Source organism: Coregonus lavaretus (assembly GCF_964263955.1).
Source record: "Coregonus lavaretus genome assembly, chromosome: 14".
In the NCBI taxonomy this organism is placed as follows: Eukaryota; Metazoa; Chordata; class Actinopteri; order Salmoniformes; family Salmonidae; genus Coregonus; species Coregonus lavaretus.
Window position 1 is genome coordinate 44192838 of NC_140001.1, and position 24186 is coordinate 44217023.

At 42.6% G+C, this 24186-nt stretch overlaps 1 protein-coding gene across 2 annotated transcripts in view; it reads right to left on the minus strand.

Annotated features, from left to right (window-relative positions):
* Positions 1-24186, minus strand: part of LOC311141761 (calcium/calmodulin-dependent protein kinase type II subunit beta-like) — a 98989-nt gene that overhangs the window by 69784 nt on the left and 5019 nt on the right. For both annotated transcript variants that reach the window (XM_084177203.1, XM_084177204.1), the window contains exons 2-5: positions 19288-19382; positions 6864-6923; positions 5976-6030; positions 5376-5441 (exon numbers count right to left, since the gene is read on the minus strand). In XM_084177203.1, coding sequence (XP_084033329.1) covers positions 5376-5441; positions 5976-6030; positions 6864-6923; positions 19288-19382 — 276 coding nt within the window. The remainder of the gene's footprint in view (positions 1-5375; positions 5442-5975; positions 6031-6863; positions 6924-19287; positions 19383-24186) is intronic.

Consider the following 24186-nt stretch of genomic DNA (forward strand, 5'->3'; position numbering starts at 1 on the left):
AAACATATGGAAGGTTGTACTCTGGTCAGATGAGACAAAGATTGAGCTTTTTGGCCATCAAGGAAAACGCTATGTCTGGCACAAACCCAACACCTCTCATCACCCCGAGAACCATCCCATCATGCTGTGGGTATGTTTTTCCATCAGCAGGGACTGGGAAACTGGTCAGAATTGAAGGAATGATGGATGGCGCTAAATACAGGGAATTCTTAAGGGAAATCTGTTTCAGTCTTCCAGAGATTTGAGACTGGGATGGAGGTTCACCTTCCAGCAGGACAATGACCCTAAGCATACTGCTAAAGCAACACTTGAGTGGTTTAAGGGGAAACATTTAAATGTCTTGGAATGGCCTAGTCAAAGCCCAGACCTCAATCCAATTGAGAATCTGTGGTATGACTTAAAGATTGCTGTACACCAGCGGAACCCATCCAACTTGAAGGAGCTGGAGCAGTTTTGCCTTGACGAATGGGCAAAAATCCCAATGGCTAGATGTGCCAAGATTATAGAGACATACCCCAAGAGACTTGCAGCTGTAATTGCTGCAAAAGGTGGCTCTACAAGGTATTGACTTTGGGGGGGTGAATAGTTATGCACGCTGAAATTTTCTTATTTCTTGTTTGTTTCACAAGGAAAAATATTTTGCATCTTCAAAGTGGTAGGCATATTGTGTAAATCAAATGATACAACACCCCAAAAAATCATGCCAAGGGGGGTGAATACTTTCGCAAGCCACTGTACTTTGTGTCTTCTGCCAAAATATGGCAACCAGGCTACAGAACTCTTTCTACTTCAGAAATATCACCACCTGGTTGTCCAGAGGTATAGAAGCCTCATTCCACTGTGTGAGTCAAAATTGTATACATTATACTGTATTAGTGGAGCCAGATATACAGTACTTTACACCAGGGGTTTTCAAATCTTTGTTGCCCTTAAACAAACCGGCGACCCAGGAACCCCCATCATGTTAGCGACCCCCCAATTGGCTCCAATGACTGAAATTTCCTCCATATTAAAGGGATAGTTGGAGATATTGTAAATGAAGCCATGTATCTACAGTTGAAGTCGGAAGTTTACAAATACATTTAAACTCAGTTTTTCACAATTCCTGACATTTAATCCTAGTAAAAATTCCCTGTCTTAGGTCAGTTAGGATCACCACTTTATTTTAAGAATGTGAAATGTCAGAACAATAGTAGAGAGAATGATTTATTTCAGCTTTTATTTCTTTCATCACATTCCCAGTGGGTCAGACGTTTACATACACTCAATTAGTATTTGGGAGCATTGTCTTTAAATTGTTAAACTTGGGTCAAATGTTTCAGGTAGCCTTCTACAAGCTTCCCACAATAAGTTGGGTGAATTTTGGCCAATTCCTCCTGACAGAGCTGGTGTAACTGAGTCAGGTTTGTAGGCCTCCTTGCTCGCACACGCTTTTTCAGTTCTGCCCACAAATGTTCTATAGGATTGAGGTCAGGGCTTTGTGATGGCCACTCCAAATCCTTGACTTTGTTGTCCTTAAGCCATTTTGCCCCAACTTTGGAAGTATGCTTGGGGTCATGGTCCATTTGGAAGACCCATTTGCGACCAAGCTTTAACTTCCTGACTGATGTCTTGAGATGTTGCTTCAATATATCCACATAATTTTCCTTCCTCATGATGCCATTTATTTTGTGAAGTGCACCAGTCCCTCCTGCAGCAAAGCACCCCCACAGCATGATGCTGCCACCCCCGTGCTCTACGGTTGGGATGGTGTTCTTCGGCTTGCAAGGACCCCCTTTTTCCTCCAAACATAACAATGGTCATTATGGCCAAACAGTTTTATTTTTGTTTCATCAGACCAGAGGACATTTCTCCAAAAAGTACGATCTTTGCCCCCATGTGCAGTTGCAAACCGTAGTCTGGCTTTTTGATGGCGGTTTTGGAGCAGTGGCTTCTTCCTTGCTGAGCAGCCTTTCAGGTTATGTCGATATAGGACTCGTTTTACTGTGGATATAGATATTTTTGTACCTGTTTCCTCCAGCATCTTCACAAGGTCCTTTGCTGTTGTTCTGGGATTGATTTGTCTCCTAGAGATGAACATACTTTGGTGCAAAACGCGTCTCCTTCCTGAGTGGTATGATGGCTGCATGGACCCATGGTGTTTATACTTGCGCACTATTGTTTGTACAGATGAACATGGTATCTTCAGGCGTTTGGAAATTGCTCCGAAGGATGAACCAGACTTGTGGAGGTCTACAATTTTATTTCTGAGGTCTTGGCTGATTTCTTTTGATTTTCCCATGATGTCAAGCAAAGAAGCACTGAGTTTGAAGGTAGGCCTTGAAATACAACCACAGGTACACCTCCAATTGACTCAAAATGATGTCAATTAGCCTATCAGAAGCTTCTAAAGCCATGACATCATTTTCTGGAATTTTCCAAGCTGTTTAAAGGCACAGTCAACTTAGTGTTTGTAAACTTCTGACCCACTGGAATTGTGATACAGTGAATTATAAGTGAAATAATCTGTCTGTAAACAATTGTTGGAAAAATTACTTGTGTCATGCACAAAGTAGATGTCCTAACCAACTTGCCAAAACTATAGTTTGTTAACAAAAATGTGTGGAGTGGTTGAAAAACAAGTTTTAATGACTCCAACCTAAGTGTATGTTAACTTCCGACTTCAACTGTACTTCCCCAGAGTCGGATGAACAAGGAACAGCTAGCAGGCTAACTGTTCCTGTACACTTCCAGTCATTGCTAGTTAGCATTGGCTCATGAAATTACCTCTAACTTCCTTCATACTGGACGCAGAGACATAAAAATGGTATTCTGTTGCAGCTAGCGATATTCATCAAATAATTAATTTCCACATAACCCCCCCAAAAAATGTGGGGAACAATTTGCAGACCCCCTACAGTACCTCTGCAAATTTTGCAACCCTAGACTGGAATAATGCTCTGTTATGGATCAGCTCAGGGAGTTTATCGGGTGTATAGAACAGGGCCTTTAGATAGGCCGTAAGGGGACTTTTAAGTGATTTTTAATCAGTGAGTAGAGGGGAATTTTCAGATCACATTCCTTGCCCATTTGACACACACACAGACACACAAAGACAAAGACTCACACACAGGCACTCATCCTGACCCTGTCTGACTCTCATCATATTATACAGATTTCTATCTCTCTCTCTGGACTCACAATAACATTCCAATGGTCTTCTCTGTTTACTAGGTCCTATGGAGGACAGAGAAACCACAGTTACACTATACACACTGCCCATATATGTGACTGGGTCAGTAGTTTGAGCCACAATGGCACTTGTCTCAGAAGGACAGAAAACAGATAGTGGGAAGTGGAATCACTAGATTTAGTCTCAATCAGATATTGGGTGTATTCATATTCTTTAGCTGAGCATTGAGCTAACAATGTGGAAAACATTTCACTTGTGTCTAATGCCAGAAAACTATTCACATCCTGTTCTGTGTTTTGCCATGGCAACTCCAGTATATGACAGAAAATATATATCTACAATTTTAAGCTATAAAAACTTGTGTGAGTGTGTGACTAATTATGTCAGCTAATTAAAGGCCCAGTTATTGCAGGTCTCCTAGGAAACAGGGGGCAAGGCTGACCTGGATGACTGACACACACACACACACACTCTCTCACCTTCTCTCATCTTCTCCATATTCACACATTGGCATTCAGTGCATAGACAGATGCACACTTGTCTTTACACATACTTCGTTTCACACACACCCCAACTTTCACACACAGGTCCAAACAGGCAGTGTGTGTGGGATGTAATATCAGGAGTGAAAGACTGGCTGAACACACTCACTGGAGAGCGATAAGGCAGTGACCTCGCCCCACCCTGCCCTGTGGTGTGTGTGTGTATGTGTGTCACAGTACTGCTCTGATAGGGTAGCGGTAGAGGTAGCCACACTGCGTGAGTGAAAGGAAGTGAGAGAGGACAGAAAATGAGAGGATGTGGGACAGGGGGAGAGAAAGAGAGAAAATGAGAGTGAACGAGAGAGCACAAGCAAGCAAGAGAGAGAGAAAGCCAGGGAAAGAGAAAGAGAAAGAGAATGAGAAAGAGAAAGAGAACGAAAGAGGGAGAGAGAAAAAAAGAAAGAAAGAAAGAAAGAAAGAAAGAAAGAAAGAAAGAAAGAAAGAAGAAAGAAAGAAAGAAAGAAAGAAAGAAGGAAGAAAGAAAGAAAAAGAACGAAAGAAAGAAAGAAAAAAGGAATGAGAGAGAGAGAGAATGATGAAGAGAGAAAGATAGAGAGGGGGATACAGAAAGCACAGAGAGAGGCTGCAGAAGGACAGGGTGTGTATAGCTTCACTCACTGTTCTAATATCTTCTCCAGATCAGTGCTTATAGCTCATATCTGACTGAGACACAGATGGGGTCAATCTCAATACTCTCCACTGGCTTCCTTCCCTTGGTCCTATGTCCTTAGTATTGCTTATCTCAAAGAGCTAGATATCTGACAGCGATGATATTCCACTTCTCTTTCCCATATTCCACTTCTCTTTCCCAGAGCCTTTGATAATAGTGCTTCTCTTGCACCTTATCAAACCAAGTCAGACCCGAGAAAAGGAAGCTGCTTCAAAGTACTGACAAAGACAGTTTGAAGATAGGCAGAAAAACTGCCTCTCAAATCCCTGATCACACTTGTAGGCGATGTCATGGCGATGTTAGCTAGCTAAGCTCGTGTGCAAGCGGTTAAATCAAAGGCACTCCTTTGATATAAAGTTGATGAAAATGAAAACTTGTCAGTTTGTCACTTTCACAAGGTTGTAGTAATGACAGTTTCAGATACTTAAGACATTGGCTTAAATCTAGGTTTTGCCTTTTAGATTTTGAGAAAATTAACAACTAATTAACAACTATGGACGGATTTTTCACTTTTCCCATTGACTTGCCAAACCCCAAACCCTGGTCTGGTCTGCTGAGTCTGCTTCGCAAGCGGCCCCGGAAGTCTCGTGTCTGGTTTTCGAAACACTGGGGTATTGAGATTCACCCCAAGCCTTCGTTCAATCTATTGACTTATTACTCTCACATGAGTAACAAAAGTACTTAAAAGTCTACATGTGGGGAGGGTGTGGACATGAAACAAGGCAGAGGAGGATGGAAGAAGCAAAGGAGAGTGGGATAGTGAAAGCAGAACAAGAAAGGGAGATGGAGTGCGAAAGCGATAGAGAGAGAGAGAGAGAGAGAGAGAGAGAGAGAGACAGAGAGAGAGAGAGAGACAGAGAGAGAAACAGAGAATGCAGGAGACAGAAAATAGAGAGAGAAACTGAGAAAAAGAGAGCGAGACAGCAGAAGACAGAAAGAGAGAGAGAGGAGAGAGAGAGAGAGAGACATGTACTGTATGTGCCAGTCTTACCTGGCGTCAGCCTCACTGTAGTACTCTCTGGCTACGATGTCCTCGAACAGCTCCCCTCCAGTCACCCTGCCAACAAATCAGAGACGAGCTCATTAACCAATCAGAGAGCAGCTCATCAGCATTCCTCTCAGTCAGGTCTGAAGCCCCTCTCGCTCCGGCTCCTACTCTCTCTCATCCTCTCATCCCCCGTACCAGCCGTTACCATGGAAACTAGTATGGTTAACCGGCGGAATCTCAGGGGAGAGAGCGAGGGAGGGAGGGAGGGTATAAAAGAGAAGAGTGGTGTAAAAGAGTAGGGGGATTTTAGTGAGTGGATAGAGTATAGACAAATGACAGAGGTGAAGAGGTAAAAAAAGGAGTAAAAAAGGAGAGAGAGAGAGAGAGAGAGAGAGAGAGAGAGAGAGAGAGAGAGAGAGAGAGAGAGAGAGAGAGAGAGAGAGAGAGAGAGAGAGAGAGAGAGAGAGAGAGAGAGAGAGAGAGAGAGAGAGAGAGAGAGAGAGAGAGAGAGAGAGAGAGAGAGAGAGAGAGAGAGAGAGAGAGAGAGAGAGAGAGAGAGAGAGAGAGAGAGAGAGAGAGAGAGAAAAGAGAGGGAGAACTTACAAGTCAAATAGGAGATAGTGGAAGCCTTCCTCTGATATACTGTCATGAAGACGAACTGAAAGAGAGAGAGAGAGAAAGAGAGGGAAAACTAAGCCATGGAGGGGTCAAATTAAATCTGTATACATTCACATTTAGTCATTTAGCAGATGCTCTTATCCAGGGCACCAATCCGCAATCGATGCATTCAACCAAAATAGCTAAAACATCCACATATCAAGATCATTGCAAGTAAAACCTTTTTCCAAATAGCTATCTGATTTCAAACACATCATGGCATTTGGATTAAAGTGTACAGTATAAGGCTCAATGAAACAGTGGAAGAGAGCTTCTTTGATACTAGCTGTCCGAGAGCTGTACGTTCTTGTGAAAACGGGGGATAAAGAATGACTTTGAACAAGCAACAAGAAGAAGTGCGAACAATCAGGTAGTGCGAACACTGCAAAAGCATTAGCGGGCAAAAACTCTCCAAAAATGTCAACTCAAGGCACTCTCACGCACGCCACGCGTAGAAACGTTAAAAAGCCTTTTATTCATACTTGGCCAGTAATAATGCATGGCAACGGAAGGATAAATCAAAACGCACCGAGGCCAGACCCAGGAACCTGAGCCTTCCGTCGCCATGGTACTGAATGTGGAATAGTCAAACAAGACGTAGATATCAAAACTTTGTGCCGGCTTAGAGATTCATATAGATTCATTATAGATGATAGATTCATTGAATCAGCAAACTTTATATTGCAGCATATATGTATATATACATTTATATGTATATAGATAGATATATTGATATATTGAAGATTGACAATGGCAGATTGAAGCAGCATATTGCAGCATACCATAGGTAGGTGACATTGCTTTGGTGCGTTGGTTAGTTACAGAAAGACTCACCGATGTTGGAGTGCTTGAGCAGGCGACAAATACGGGCCTCTCTCTCTAGCTTCTGGTGATCTGAGGAGGAAATGACAAAGACTTACACACCTAAATACTGTAACAGATGCAATATAAAGTTATATACTTTGACTACACTTTATTTCGATGTACACTTTATATCAGTGTAACTGAACAAATGGATACAACTTGTATGTCAGCATCTCTTTGGTACAGCTCCACTGGCTGCTTGGACTAGGGAGGGACCCAGACCTACAAATATTTCTAACAGAGTGGAGTTGACAAAATGTAGACTGCCTAGTGACTGACTCTAACTGCCATAGAATGCAAGTTGGAGATTATCATAAAGTTACATAAACCTGTGAAAGGGTTGGGCGATATCCAGATGTTCAAACCGTCATACCGTTTCTGTACCATACCGGGGTATACAGTATTACCGGAATTGCACCCCCCACATTTTTTGGGCACCAGGGATCTTGATCCAGGGGGGGATTGAATGTATCTAGTCTGGGTACCAGTCTTTTTAGCTAACATTCCACTCCTTGCCACTCCATGTCATTGCCAAAGAGACTGGCTTTTCGGCAATCTCAATGTTCAATATGCAGATGGTTTTGCTCATTGGTTGTTGGAAATAACATTAATATTTTCCATGACAACATCATGAGCCTCGGAAATATCATTAGAAAAAAAATAAACATTTAGCTGTTGGCTAAGCAAGTTGTACTTTGAGGCTTAAAATCAAACCAAAGAGTTTTGTGGTTGGAATTGCAGTACGTATATAGTTTGAGAATTTAGATGTGAGCTAGCAACCTTTGACAGACTGGTTTCCTCTGGACAAACAAAAAATTTTTGCTTAGCAACTGGATACCAACATGTTCTGTGGACAGGCCCGGTGGCAGGATTAACTCGGCAAGGGGGCATCAGAAATGACTAAGGGGTCACAACTATTTTCGCTTGCTGATAACACAGGATGGATAATAATCGATAGTACAATTACACACAATGTATTTGCAGCCACGCACGGCTGTCTTGCCGCAAGAATACAGGCTAATGCACCGCTTTACAAACATGGACAATTCATAACCAGTTCGAGAAATTAGCTTGTAGGATCCCTCTCAAATGCCAGTTGAATCAGCTGCTCTTTCCTCCCGTGCAACATGCTCCATCTGTGCTCACTGAATACGTTTTCAATGTTGAAAAAGAGTCCTCGCAAGTTGCCGTGGATGCTCCAAATGTTAATCCCAGCTTCAATGTAATTATCACAGTAGGCATTGCTGTTAGAGGCCCAGAGTATCTATCCAAAATGCTTTGCATTGTCCATTTTTCTTCTCTAGATCGGGCGATTTCAGTCTGTAGAAACTGGCAAGCGACAGTAAACTCAGTTTCCACAAAATCTCCTGAGATTAAGTCAAGCAGTGGTTTCACCTTTTCCACATCCATAAAGATTTCATTCTCTGAGTGCAAGGCACATAGGGCCTCAACAAGTTGGCTGTTTCATTTGTTAAATCTTGCTGACATTTCTCCCAGTTCAGCATCCAGAATGCTGAAAAACAGTATTTTGCATTCCCTCTCATCATCCCCTTCTTGCTGGCCCATTGTTGTTTCGACCACATATTCTTTCAGATTACTACTCTCTATTCTTTGCCGTTTGCTTGGAGCGGGGGTGTCCAAGTGTGCATGTATTTCTCCCATAACTCATCAAACTGCATCTGCCTTGCAGGAATATTCCAGTCACTCTCTGCTTTTGAACCACGCACTACAAAATGGCCGTTTTCTCCCACAGTACAGGCGGGTTGGGAATTTCCCCAGACAAACCTGCGCTGGCTCCTCATCACCGAGGTTGTCAGACACTAACGGAGGCGTCGGTGCTTGTAATATACTGGTGGTGCTGCTGCTAGGTTCGGTCTTGGCGGCTGCAGGCCCCTCCTCAGGTTGGTTACCTCCTATGTCACCAGGCTGCAAGATGGTTGCGCAGGTGCCTTTGCTGCTGGGCTCGGCGGCCTTGGCCTCGATGATTAGCGTCGGCCCAGCGGCCTTACCTTTGGCCTCTGTGGCAGGCTTCTCCCCCTCCCTGCCGCTTTGATCCGATGCTGCCGTTGTGCCCTGGCGAAGCCACTTTCTAATATCCTTCATACTATCAGCTACCTACCTAACTGTTAACATTAGCTAAATTCCATCCAGCTGCAAAATGAAACTTTTTTTTTTTCTTCGTAGTACGTAACTTTGAAAGTAAACCTAAACGGTCAAATTGACCCCGCCCTTCTACTGTGAAGGCCAATCAATCGTTTTTTTCAACCGGTAAAATGTGTATACCGTAGTTATGATGCGTGCAAGGGAGATGCATGAATTAAGTATACACAACAAATCGGTTGGGCATGATGGAGGGGGCAGATTGTGGGACAGAATAGGGACACAAAACTGAGGGGGCACAATATTCCAACTAAGGGGTCATTTCCCCCTTTTGCACCCTCCTGGCGCCGGGCCTGTCTGTGGAGAAAAAAAAAAGTGATATAGGTATAATTAAGTGATAATGCCCAAGAAATCGGTGTTTGGAGGGCATATTGGCATGGGTGTTGTTAAGCATGTCAAAACGTGCCAATATACTTTATCCTCTAAACACTGGCTTCGAGGGCATTATCACTTTTATACAACGGGTTACCAACATATTCAAATAATGATTTACATATTTTCATAAAAAATGAATTTATTCATACTATTTCATCCTTCCACAAGATATAGTCCCGACAGAAATCTAGGGTTGCTAGCCAAACCGGCTTGTTGTTCGTTCTATCAGATCGGTTGCCAGAGACGCGACCCAGTTGTTAAGTCTTTTTGTTCTGTATCTATGGACGTGACCCAGTCTTTCGTTCTAAATGTTCTATTGCCATACTGGCTTGCAACGTTCTTATCCCTTGCTTGCAAGATAGCCAACTACGGCTAACTTAGACTTACGTCAAACAGCGCTGCCAGAAGAACAACAAAGTAGCTGCATTTGCATTTGTTTAAGCTGTTTTCTAGTGACATTTAACAATGAGCTAATGATACACAATGTCACCTGGCATAGAAAATGTGGTCTCTCGTCAGGCCACTATTGTTCAGAGGAGCTAGCCAACAACACAGCTAGCTAACACAAGCACTTCAAACTGAAGCTGGAAATACTGCAAACTAGCTGCACCTCATTTCGTTTGACCTGTTTTCTAATGATATTTATTTCTATATATCCATAAAGATTATGCTGATTTCGAATGGCTGAGAAAAGCTGCCTGCCAGTATGTCTCATTCTGACTCCCGACTCCCGACACGTTCATTACTATGCGACAGCTGGAGATCGAATTTGAATATTGAAACAATGTTGCAAATGTCGGAGAGAGAGACAGCAAGGTTTATACAAATCTCCACTGTTGAAAACTTAATGTTAGTCTAAAAGAAATGTGAGATAATATCTAGATGCTTTTTATAGTGGAGATCAAATTTATAAATTGCCTGGCTGGGCTGATAAGACAGTGGATTGCACAGTCAGATTGAACAGAGTAAATAGGCATTTTAACGTCATATATTAAGCCGGTGGTAACTTGTGGAATAGACACCGGCTGGAATGCGGTTTTAACCAATCAGCATTCAGGATTAGATTCACCCATTGTATAATATTTGGATAGTCGATTTGATTGGAGGATAGCTGTGAGGGTTATCAAATCAGGATCAACTCCTCTGTTCTCCTGAGCCCATTAATGATATAATGTTCATATTTTAAGATAGCAGAAAGGCCAGGAATGGCAAGGAGTGGAATGTTAGCTAAAGAGACTGGTACTCACGCTAGAATGTCTCTGCTGTAACCAAAAAGCTTGATCTTGACATCTAGCCACTTACCTAACAAGTTAGCAAACCAAATGTAAAGCTGGAGCCCTGAGCTGGATATAATTTATTTGACACATCTTACATTTCGTATAGTTATACTTAATGTATAGTTATAAGCAGTGGTGTAGCACGCACCCCGCACCCCGCAGCCCCTAACCCCCCAAATAAGAAACGGTATTGAAAATCATACCGTCTGTATTTCGAATTCCAGTGTTCTTTCACCTCAAGGTGAACTCCACATGATTGGCCAGCCTCCTGGCCCTCATTTGAATATTACGCAACACCCCCCTCTCACTGTCCAACAATCTCTATCACATTCACAACCCATTCAGATTGCAACAGTCACTTAGCAATAGGCCACACATTTAGGGTGTATCTCAATAGTCAGAAATGGCTTTCTCTCCTTGTCTCCTTTCCTTCATCCTAACTGGTGTGAAAGAACTGGACAGGTGAAAACTTGTGTAGGCTGGTGGTGTAGGCAACCACCATATCAAATCAGTGCAGATGAAGGAGAACAGAGGAGGAGAGTATTAGATTATTGAGATGCACCCAACAGTTTCTGAGAGGAAGAGAGTTGAGACTTGAGATGTACCCAAAAGCTTCTCCATCAACCAGCAACAAGCCAACCAAAGACAGCCAGCACTCGCAAATAAAGTTATTTTGATTTATTTTATGTCAGCTGTCTTTTTCTTTCTAGCTGGTCTTTGCCAATAACAAAGCCTCTTCACATAAGAGCTGCTAAAATACACTTGCACTGTGTACCTACTACCCACTGTTCACTTCCACTCAGACAGGGAAGATCTTAGTTTGTCTTTTACCACCTTCTGTCAATCGATGAAAGCTAAACCTGTAGCAGACAGACATCGACTCAATCTGCTTGTTCAATCAATAGACAGATCTAGTCTCGTAATAGTCCATGTTTTACTCCAAAATGGCCCATACAGATGTACGATCTTAATTTAAGCCAGTTTTTTACAGCAGGAAAATAATCCTGCAGCAAAAGGAAATGTGATTTATTATGTGGATTATAATTAATGGAGGTTTTTTGTAGGGGTTGATGCATTTTTCGTTAAGCCACACATTTTAAAGTGGAAAATACAAACTTAGAAGCCTTTTTAAACCTCGAATACACTACAAGTTTGCATTTCCTGCTGTGCAGGATCATCCTCAGCAACAAACAAGTGATCAAATTAAGATCCTACATCCTCAGGCCACTGAGACAGATACACTTGTTAGGAAACCAGTGACCTAAATCCCGATACACGGAGGACCACAGTATTACCAATACATTAAATTATTATTTGTGTGTGCTGTGTGTGTTACTACAGCAGGTGTTTGTGTGTAGACATACATTCAAATGTCAGAATAATGTCACATTCAGGATGTGTTTGTCTTTGGACTGACAGTACATTGGTTACCGTGCTGAGTGTTTCGGTTAAACTACGGTCAACTGTAAGCTAGCCTTGTGCAGTACATCTCTGTCACCATAGTGGCTGTAGATGTGTTCTGTTCTGCCGTGAAGCGGCTAGCCTGTATCCACCCAGCCTTCCCTTTCCGTGATGCAGCAGAGTAAATAAGAGATGAGAGGGAGAGGAGGAGAGAAGGAGGTGGAGGACGGACCCTGAGGGGATGGAGGGGGAGAAGAGAGCATGAGTGTTCACTGGGTGAGGAAAAATCCACAGAAATGACCTCGCTGCTGCCCAAAAACCCCACAGCGATCGATGAACTCCACTCTGTACAAGTGTGTGCATGCGTCCATGCGCATGTGAGAGTGAATGAGAGCAAGACAGAAAGTGTGACTTTGCCCTTGTGTGCATACATTTGTGTGTGGGCATGCATGTCTGATACTGTGAGTAAGTCTTTATATTGTGTGTGTGTAAACATTATTTTGGTGCTGTCTGTCTATGAGGTTTTTGCATGCTTGAGTCAAGTGTGAGGGGAAAGACTGACTATCTGGGACTCATCATGTCACTGAGGAAAGGAGAAGAGAGGAGAGGAGAGGACTATGTTATGGCATGACTGCAACAATAAAGGGATACATTAAACACACACACTTGTATCAAACACATCACCACATCTCAAATTCCACCAGATTGCCATGGGTTTCAAGGAATATCAAACCAAAACATCACCACGTCATTCTCATTATGCCTAGACACAATAGCCATGAGAAGAATATGGGGGGATGATACATTTTGGCCATTTTACACCCAGTCAGTCAGTTATTTTACACCCAGACAATGACACAAATAGGGCTAAATCCAGGCTAAATCCAGGCTAAATCCAGGTCACCCTACTACAACTGCATTGCAGGTGATTCTGAAACAGCACACACCCCCCCCCACCCTCATGCACACTCTCTCTCTCATCGCCAATCTCTATCATCTCCTAAGCAGTGTCTCATATTCCCATTGAGAATATATTGGCCCTATAGCTGACCCCCTGCAACCCTGCCCAGTCTCCACATCCATAAACAAGCTCTCGGATTGGCTGTGGGCTGTGCCAACAGCCCCACCCCACCCCACCCCACCACCCCTGACATGTGGCAGTTGACATTAACTGTTCGTCTGCTGGACTGGACAGTTTCAACCAGGGGTTGTAACTGAACTGAAATTATTTTCCAATCGTTTCGTTCTGAACAGAACCACTATTCTTTTCATTCCGTTCCATTGTCCCAACCAGAAAAATATAGTTCTGAACCAGTTCGAACCCCAAAAAAATACTGGTTTATATTGTTCCTTTCTGTTCCTTTTTTAACCTGTGAAATAAATAATAAAATGTACATTTAGCTCATTAAATGACTTCACCAATCAGCGCGGATAGAGCAGGAAAGCTAGTTCTTTACATGCATGATGGACAGACAAGTGTAGCGTATGGCGCACGATGCGACTGCCATTTTGCGGGTGGGGAGAGAGGTTTGAGGAGGAGGCCTGAAGCGCTGGGCATCTTGTTATGACGTGCATTATCTGAATTAGGGCCACAGAATTACAGTGCATTCGGAAAGTATTCAGACCCCTTGACTTTTTCCACATTTTGTTACATTACAGCCTTATTCTAGAATTGATTAAATTGTTCCCCCCCCCCCCCTAATCAATCTACGCACAATACCCCATAATGACAAAGCAAAAACAGCTTTGTAGAAATTTTAGCAACAAAAAAATATATATCACATTGAAATATCACATTTACATAAGTATTCAGACTCTTTCCTCAGTACTTTGTTGAAGCACCTATGGCAGCGATTACAGCCTTGAGTCTTCTTGGGTATGACACTACAAGCTTGGCACACCTGTTTTTGGGGAGTTTCTTCCATTCTTCTATGCAGATTCTCTCAAGTTCTGGGCTCTGGCTGGGCCACTGAAGGTCCTTTGAGCTAACTAGCTAACAAGCTTGTGTATGCAGAGCGGCACCATAATTAAAAACACGTCTTACCTTTTTGTAATAAATAAATCCTATGTGAAATGTGATAACTAGGCCTATAGTATCCTTAACTAGCATTGAAAAAGTTCATCCATTCTTCTCTAGCTAATAAAAATTGATCTCTCCCTATCTTCTGCATCACGATTGTAACGTCAGTACAGTAGCCTATGCTTCGGAGGGGGGAGGGGCAGGTAGCCTAAACACACACACACACAGGCAAAGATTTTCAGCTTGCAGACAGACATTGGAATACGTTTCTGAGTGACAGAGTGTTTGTTTTTTGGTGGGACTAGAAAAAATGTCTGGAACATAAAATGATGTTATTAACCGGTTCCCATGCTTTTAAAATAATGGTTCTGTTCCGGAACAGTATGGATCACTTTCATTCCAGGTTCCGATCTGTTCCTTGAAAAAAGTTTTTGGGTTCTGTTCCCTGAACCGGTTCCAACCCCTGGTTTCAACACAGCTCTCACACACAGGCTAACCCTGAACAGTAGCCTAAACTACAACAGTGAATAGCCTATCTAGAATAGCTTGAGGAACTCGATACAAAGTAACCTTACGGCATTATTGGAAGTACATATGATGTATCTTAATTTCATCATCCTGTTGTTGCAGGAATTTTCCTCCACAGCAGGAAATGCAAGCTTGTAGTGTATTTGAGGTTTAAAAAGGCTCCTACAGTTTGTAATTTCCATTTTAAAAGTTCAGACTTGATTTGCCCCTACAAAAAATGTATATTAATTATAATCCACATAATCATTCACATTTCCAGATGCTACAGGATTATTTTCATGCTGTGAGAAACTGGTTCAAATTAAGATACGGCATTTGTAATGTATGACTGAGTTTGCTCTAACCTGTGTCTATGAGAAGAGTTTATGACTGTGACTCATCATGGTCTTCGATTGGAAGGCAACCATATCTTTTCCACCCTATTCATGAATAAGGGAATAAGGTACAGGCTGACTCTTCTACTGTATCCAATAGAAGTCCAGTAGACTAGCATTAGGACTCTCGGGTAGTTGTGTCTGCCTGGGGTGTCAGTGCTTGTGTGTGTGTGTGTGTCAGATGAGAGTCCCGTGCTAAAGGCATGTAGAAGCACAGACGCATGGCCCACAGCTGCCAAGTGCCTGGGGTGCCTTCTCTCTCTCTACCCCCCCCCCCCCCCCCCCCCCCCCCTCTCTCACTCACACACACACATTCATCCGTCAATCTCACTCTCTTTTCCTCGAAATCCTCCTGCTCTATTGCCTATGTCATCACATGTTGCAACATTTGATTTGAACAACAAAAACATGAATACGATTTGGCAAGAGGATATCTGAACACGACTATAAGCAGTACACAAGTCAACATCATCTTCATGTCCATTTGTTTCACCAAAATTAAACTTATCTTTGTTATGGGAAATATGTTGACTAAAGTCCATGTAGTGAAACATCAAGAACAATATTTGCTGCACTAAGCCTACAAATACTATCTTTGCAGCACTATCTAAGCCAGTGGTTCCCCTGAAGTACCCCCTTATGTGCATTTTACCAGTAGGCCTATGGTCTCATGAGTCTTCTCAAGTACCCCCTGTGGATAGGCCAAGTACCCCCAGGGGTCCTAGTACCCCTGTTTGGGAACCACTGATCTAAGCCTATAGCCTACATCCCCTCAGCTCAAATACTAGGACATTGAGGTACAGTAGATATATAACACACAGCTAGCTATCTTATCTCAGTATATACACTGAGTATACAAACCATTAAGAACACCTGCTCTTTCCATGACATAGACTGACCAGGTGAATCCAGGCGAAAGCTATGATCCCTTACGGATGTCACCTGTTAAATCCACTTCAATCAGTGTTAAGGGAGGAGACAGGTTAAAGGAGGATTTCTAAGCCTTGAGACAATTGAGACATGGATTGTGTATGCGTGCCATTCAGAGGGTGAATGGGCAAGACAAAAGATTTAAGTGCCTTTGAACGGGGTATGGTAGTAGTGATTACAGCCTCAAGTCTTCTTGGGTATGACTCTACATGCGTGGCACACCTGTATTTGTGGAGTTTCTCCCATCCTCTCAAGCTCTGTCAGGTTGGATGGGGAGCGTTGCTGCACTGCTATTTTCAGGTCTCTCCAGAGATATTCGAACGGGTTCAAGTCTGGGCTCTGGCTGGGCCACTCAAGGACATTCAGAGACTTGTCCCGAAGCCAATCCTGCGTTGTCATGGCTGTGTGATTAGGGTCGTTGTCCTGTTGGAAGGTGAACCTTCGTCCCAGTCTGAGGTCTTGAGCACTCTGGAGCACTCATCAAGGATCTCTCTGTACTTTGCTCCGTTCATCTTTCCCTCGATCCTGACTAGTCTCCCAGTCCCTGTCGCTGTAAAACATCCTACAGCATGATGCTGCCACCACCGTGCTTCACCGTAGGGATGGTATTGGCCAGGTGATGAGCGGTGCCTGGTTTCCTCCAGACATGACGCTTGGTATTCAGGCCAAAGAGTTCAATCTTGGTTTCATCAGACCAGAGAATCTTGTTTCTCATGGTCTGAGAGTCCTTTAGGTGCCTTTTGGCAAACTCCAAACGGGCTGTCATGTGCCTTTTACTGAAGAGTGGCTTCCGTCTGGCCACTCTACCATAAAGGCCTGATTTGTGGAGTACTGCAGAGATGGTTGTCCTTCTGGAAGGTTCTCCCATCTCCACAGAGGAACTCTGGAGCTCTGTCAGAGTGACCATCGGGTTCTTGGTCACCTCCCTGACCAAGGCCCTTCTCTCCCGATTGCTCAGTTTGGCCGGGCGGCCAGCTCTAGGAAGAGTCTTGGTGGTTCCAAACTTCTTCCATTTCAGAATGATGGAGGCCACTGGGTTCTTGGGGACCTTCAATGCTGCAGAAATGTTTTGGTACCCTTCCTCAGATCTGTACCTCGACCCAATCCTGTCTTGGAGCTCTACAGACAATTCCTTCGACCTCATGGCTTGGTTTTTTTCTCTGACATGCATTGTCAACTGTTGGACCTTATATAGACAGGTGTGTGCCTTTCCAAATCCTGTCCCATCGATTGAATTTACCACAGGTGGACTACAATCAAGTTGTAGAAACATCTCAAGGACGATCAATGGAAACAGGATGCACCTGAGCTCAATTTCGAGTCTCATAGCAAAGGGTCTGAATACTTATGTAAATAAGCTATTTCTGTTATTGTATTTTTAATACATTTGAAAAGATTACAAAAAACTCTTTTTGCTTTGTCATTATGGGGTATTGTGTGTAGATTGATGAAGATTTGTATTTATTTAATCAATTTTAGAATAAGGCTGTAATGTAAAAAATGTGGAAAAAGTCAAGGGGTCTGAATACTTTCTGAATACATACAGATGTAGGATCTTAGTTTGGTGTCCTGTTTGATCTTAGGTATGATCCCTCTAATTCTCCTTTCTCTCTCTCCTCTCCCGAAGGACCTGAGCCCTAGGACCATATCTCAGGACTATCTGGCCTGATGACTCCAGGCTCTCCCCGTCCCCAGTCCACCTGCTGCTGATCCAGTGTTGTGTCTGCGGCTATGGAACCCTGACCTGTTCACCGGACATGCTACCTTGTCCCGGACCTGCTGTTGCGATGCCATTTCGACTCTCTCTCTCTCTCACTTTTTCTCTGCCCTGATTAAAACCTCTGGTGTGTAACAGTCTCATCAAGTCAATATGTGTGACTAGTGTTAGCCAGGGCCTTATGGTAATGCAGGCAGGATAATCTGGTCATGGCAGTAATGTCATTACATTCACTAATATCTTCCTAGATCCCCAGGCCCACTACGAGGAAGGACAGACAGCCAGAGCCTTCAAAACAAACTGTTGCCTAAAAAGATTGGATGTAAACTAGTACTTGTAGCCTCAATTCAGCTACTGTATAGACAACAACCTGGAAATAAATACCAAAAGGATTCCAAATCAAACTCAATAATAACTCAAAATAGATCTATGACATCTGAACGTCCTGCGTCAACACAACCAAATGGGCATAGAAAAAGTGTCAAGCTGAGTGGGGGTCAGCCATTTTAATTCACAAAGTCAAAAGTGTAATTGACCCCAACAACCCAGATTCAAGTCCCCTGTTGTGTCATTCTAAAACTGGTCTGACTAGCAGAGTTGCCTGACAGTTGCCACCAGAGAGAGAGAGAGAGAGAGAGAGACAGACAAAAATAATATAATATAATATGCGATTTAGCAGACGCTTTTCTCCAAAGCGACTTACAGTCATGCATGCATACATTTTTTTTGTGTATGGGTGGTCCCGGGGATCGAGTGGTCCCGGGGATTTTGTGTATGGGTGGTCCCGGGGATCGAACCCACTACCTTGGCGTTACAAGCGCTACCAGCTGAGCTACAGAGGACCACGACACCAGCCTCTTCAAGTTCCAGGAGGATCCCCCCACTAATACCTGTTGAAATGCTTGTTCACCACACTAAGCATCTCCACCACAATAACAAGTAGCCCTGATCTGTCTGTCTGTCAGACCTGGGTTCAAATACTATTTGAAATAATTTCATATACTTTAGCTTTGCTTGATTGAGTTTGCCTGGTGCAATGGACCCAATTAAATAGCTACAGAAGAACACTGCAAACTCCGTCCATCTGGCACCACAGACAGGCTCAAGCAAATGCTAAATAGTATTTGAACCCAGGTCTGATGTCTGTCTGTCTGGAAGGTGAGCCGGTGACACCTGGCAGAGCAGAGCCGCCTTAGGGCTCCAGTTACGAGGCAGAGAGGGCAGCAGGAGATTTACACTGTGCAGCTGGAGGTGTGAAACACACCCTGAAGTCATTGTTGACCTAGAGGCCCTGAGTGGATCTCATGGCCATGGCATTTGGCCTTGGCTTTGTCTAAAACAGTTACCCAACACGTGTGATACTGATTAACATTACGACGAGTGGGAAATACGGCCAATGCTTTTTCATGACAATATACAGTATACTGTACTGTAGGATACGTCTTTTGTGCTGATGAATATGACGTGTTTGTAAATCGTTTTAATGTTAGTTGTCCCCCAAGGTTGAGCAACACTGGATCATGGCCTATTCACAGAGGGTTCATGGATAGTAGGATACAGCGATGCAACCTAAATGTAGACATAAAAAAAGACAGAGCTTAAACGTGCTTACCTCTTGCAGATAGCTTTTTGGTGTTGATTATTTTGGCGGCATATTCCTGCCCAGTACACAGCTTGACACATCTGCGCACCACTGAAAAGGCTCCCCTGTAAACAAAGAGAAAAGGAACAGAACATCCGGTCAGACATATTACATAGTGTATAACATTAACATTGCATTGAGGGAGCCATAGTTTCTCTGAATGTTACACAAGGGGTATTTTCTAATACCATTTTCTGCCAGCACAGCAGTGCCTCTGCCTTCTGTCCTTGGCTGGCGTGCTAATGGTGGTAATAGAATATACTATAATAGTTTGTCTGGATAATAGGTTCCCCTGAGGTTCCCACAGCAAAGTCAGAAAATACTGTAAGATCTGTGAGTGTAACACGTGAGAAGGTAAAAGGTTTGTTGTTTTGTTGGTTGTTGTTGTTTTTTAATCCAAGTATGCCCGCTGCAAAATCTGCTTTGCAAACACTTTCTTTTCATGTCAATATTACTGAAGTACGAGTATCCACATTCAAACAGAGTCAGAGCAGTTTAGTTACAAAGACTTGCTTCATCAGTTTGAACTAAATCAAACTGTACCAACTGCACCAGTTCACATAATTTGTCACGGATCCCCCTGGTACTGCTGCTGATTCCGTTCACCAGCTCCGGAGGTCTACTTCACCGGCCTTCTAGGCGTCACTGACCTGGATCATTACCACCAACCCCGGACTGTCTTGTCTCATTACGCACACCTGGTTCCCATTCCCCCTGATTAGTATGTGTATATATGTGCCCTCTGTTCCCCATTGTCCTTGTCCATTATTGTCCCATGTCCTTTGGTCTCGTGAGTACCTGTGCTCTGTTGTATCGGCTTTCGTGCTACGTGTTACTGTACATTGTATTACGGTTTACATACCGTGTAATTGTGCACTAGTTATTACTGGTCTCGTCCCGTGTATTATTTAGAGGTTTACACCTCGCTCTTTTGTTTGGGTTACATCCCTGTGTTATGCATATACGTGTTTGTTTTGGGCTCCGACCCCATGGTTTTTCATGACGTACCTTATGTTAGGTAGAATAAATCCCCCTATTACATATTCCTGCGCCTGTCTTCTATCATTATACAACGTGACAACATTCCTTTCTCCTTGATGTTATCACTGATATTATACCATTTGCAAAAGGGAAAGTAAGGGTTAAACTTCAGCTATTCAGACATTAATATTAACACTTTCACAGACACGCACTCATTTTGTTACATATTTCAACAAAAAATTCAACAACACATCCATAAGGAGGACCGAGTGGAGCCCACACTCCTTGATTGTCTTACCCGCCCTGAGCACAGCTGGTGTGTGTGTGCATCTGGGCTAGGCAGAGCTATCGGCTACCAGAGTCAATATCTTAACACAGTGCCCTTTGTTATTGCCTGTTTCTTCCCTGTATGTCTCTGAAGAGACATTAAAGTGATTTATCTTGTCAGCCGACTGGGGCGTGGAGGGGTGGAGGGGTGGATCGGGAGGGGGGAAGGGGGCCGTGTGGCCTTTCCCCTCCTCTTCTTGGCCACTCGCACCTCGCCCCACATAGCTTGAATGACTGAAGGCTGCTGGGAAAGCAGAAAGCTACACACACACACACACACACACATTCTCTACACATAATGGAGACTGGAGAGAGACACACTGAGAGACGCGCACACACACTGAAACACACACACACACACATGCATGCACGCACAGACACACACACTCCTCCCACACGTTTGACTCTTTTTCAATTCTCTCACAGACACACACACACACACACTTATTCAAGACTCACTGACACCACAACCAACAACAGCTGTGCCTGGAAAGTTCACACTCGGCCAGGTCTCTTTTTGTGAGGCATAAACACACCAGGGTGGGTGTCATTTCAAATCTATTCAGACCACCGCAATTTAGCTGGTACATCATTGAAATTCTAATTGAATTGACATTTTTACTTCTAATTACTACCACAAAGATGACCGCCGGTCCACCCACCGTCCGTCGAATGTCAACTTAAATGGTTACGTCTATTCTATGATCTATATTTCTATGATTTCAATAGGTTTCCTATGGAGGATTGACAGTATAATTTAAAACATCAGCTATTCCTATTCAAGTCAACATTCTGTGATGTGTGGGCCTCCAACTATCTATGACAGCCACCCTGTATTCAAGAGCACGTTGTGTCTCAACCGATGGTGGGCACAACACAAAAACCTCAGTGACAATAGGGTCTAAGCTACAACATACGCAAAAAAATATCTAGAAATTAAGATAATTGACATGAATGGCTATTTATTTTTTGTTTTAAAAAAATCAGAAATTATAAAATAGCTTGACAACCCTGTTTGTAAGCTTTTAAATTATATCATTCTCAACCGTTTATCTTTTCCAGTGATGAAGACATGGCTGTCTCATGGTATGGTGATGTATGCAAAATGGGTGAACTGAATGTTTTGGCATTCAGGTCCAAAATGTCACTTTCTGAGCACTTCTAATATGTATGGAAGGTTTTGTTCAAATCAAAAGGGATGCTGTCAAAAAGTGATTGAATTCAAAGCAACACTACAATCAGAGCTCGGTCGTTCTACGAAATGAGTGCCTTTTGCTTCCCTTTGATATTTTAAGTAGAAATGATGCATCAATATAGAATTTTAAAAGCGTGTTATATTAAATGTAAGTGCACTTTTAATATAGTCCACATGGAGAATTCAATGAATCCGCTTTTTTTTATTTAAATAAAGGGTTGCTAATGTGCCAAAATTCAGCATTTTGACATGTCCCTCCGTCAACCCTGTGTCACTTTTAGGAAGAGTTCAGTCCACTTAATCCAAAGATTTCTCCAAGTTACACCATCATTGTAAAGGCCTAGTGATTTTTCTGCTTTGACAAAGTCATTTCAGAAGATTATCATTTATATTCATGTGATTAGTGATGCATTTACGTCTGTCCTTCATTTGAAGGTATATCCTGTTATGCAAAAACTTTCCCCCTTTAAAATAATGTACCATTCCACCAAGAGATATGATTCACAGCAGGTGACATCATTTGGGTCTTCTGAACAATATGGTGGAAAAGGAAGTAAGTTCTCTCTCTCTTTTTGGTATATTTATATTTGTTTTATCATCTTTGACTAGATGGGATACTTAAACAATGAGAACATGTTAGATTTATCGCAAACATGCTTTTAAATAATAGTTGGGAAGTTACACAAGTGTTTGTAAATGGGTTGACGAACATTGTGGTACCATACAAGTGCAGATAAAATATTCTTAGTTCACAGGATTCTAATGCCTGAAATAGAAAAGTGTTTTTCTGTAGGCTAAACATATCCACCATGCAATTGAATATTGAAAGAAGAGATATTTTAAAGTTCATTTCTTCAATGTTTGCATGTCCAAAAGCCACCAATTTCGTGGAACGACCCAGCTCCAGTAGGCCTACGTAACAACACACAGCAGCACTACAGTTAGAGCTACAGAAGGCCTACTTATAGCAAGTCTGGTGGTTTACGATTTAGCTTCAAAAGTGTCATTGCACATCCCAAAATTATCCACAGGTGCTGGACCTGATAGAGACTGGTAATAAAGAAAGGAAAGGCAGCACACGGTATATGCTGCTCTTGTGCTTTACGACAAGGTTTCAGTGGGTTTATACTGTAGCTCAATGCTATATAAGCTCTGAGTTGGAGACATACAGTATGGAGGAGAGCTATACACCATCCATGCTTTAGATGTTGGATTTAGTATGACAATAACCCCTAGAGTCTATTGACGCATGTGTCGATATAAGTAAGATAATACAAAAATCAATACAATCCGTCCGTTTTTTGCTTGGGCTGCTTCTCAATCCATCGCATCCGCCTATGGCGGCCTTCCATATCTGCGGTGGAAGGTGGCTGAGCTACAGTGGTGTTTGTCTCACGAACACGATGGTGGTCTCCGTTTTGCTCTACCACCCCCAAAAGTGTCACGGGATTCGTCTGAAGGTAACTGGTACCGGATTTAAAAAATGAATGGAAGTATGGAGGTTGTTTTGTGCCTACCCAAAAAAAGGGGTTGAATATGTGTCAAAAAAACACAAATATTTCCTGAGCTTTCTTATATCTCCTAGATATAGGACAGATACTTCATTACCTTATTCCTTATTGACTGTCTGTTTTGCCATTTATGAATGTGTTATTCAATGCATTTCTATGGGAATTGGTACTAAAGGCCAAATTCAATATTTTAATCAAGTAATTGTTTTATATATTTTTTTTTTTATACCTAAAGGGGTCCTAAATATACATTCTGTCATATTTATGGGGTAAAAACGACTGCCATTTAAAGAGCCGGTGAACCAACATTTCGTCCATTGATCCTAAAAGACAATGACCAAAAATATAGCTTAGTTTTCTTTATTTACTTACCCCACAGCCAGAATTAGCATCGCTGCTAATGAAACAATGAGAGTGGTAGGGCCTATGGTAGGATGCTTAAAAAAGCATGCCCAAATCCTCAGTCACTTCAAACCAAATGGTATAGCAACACAAATACCATAACAAGTTTCACAAATAGAATGTGGAGGATATTATAGGAATTCTGGTATTTATAGAACGTTTCCTGTAAAATAACTATTTCCAGAGAATACACACCAATACTGCATTATGTTTACATATAGAGGGTAGCTGGTTTCTGAATTACAGTTCTACCAAGTATTCATACCACTGACAGACTTTTATGAGCTGTTTTGACTGCAACTAAGCATATACTGTATGTTAGGTCATATTGATTTTAACCAGTTATAACCATAGGCGAGTACATAAGGTGCGCCATCTCTGCAGGTGATCTGTCTATCTAGTAAAAATCACTCCAACAGGTCATCCTTCGCCCTCTGGTAGTAAGGATAACTT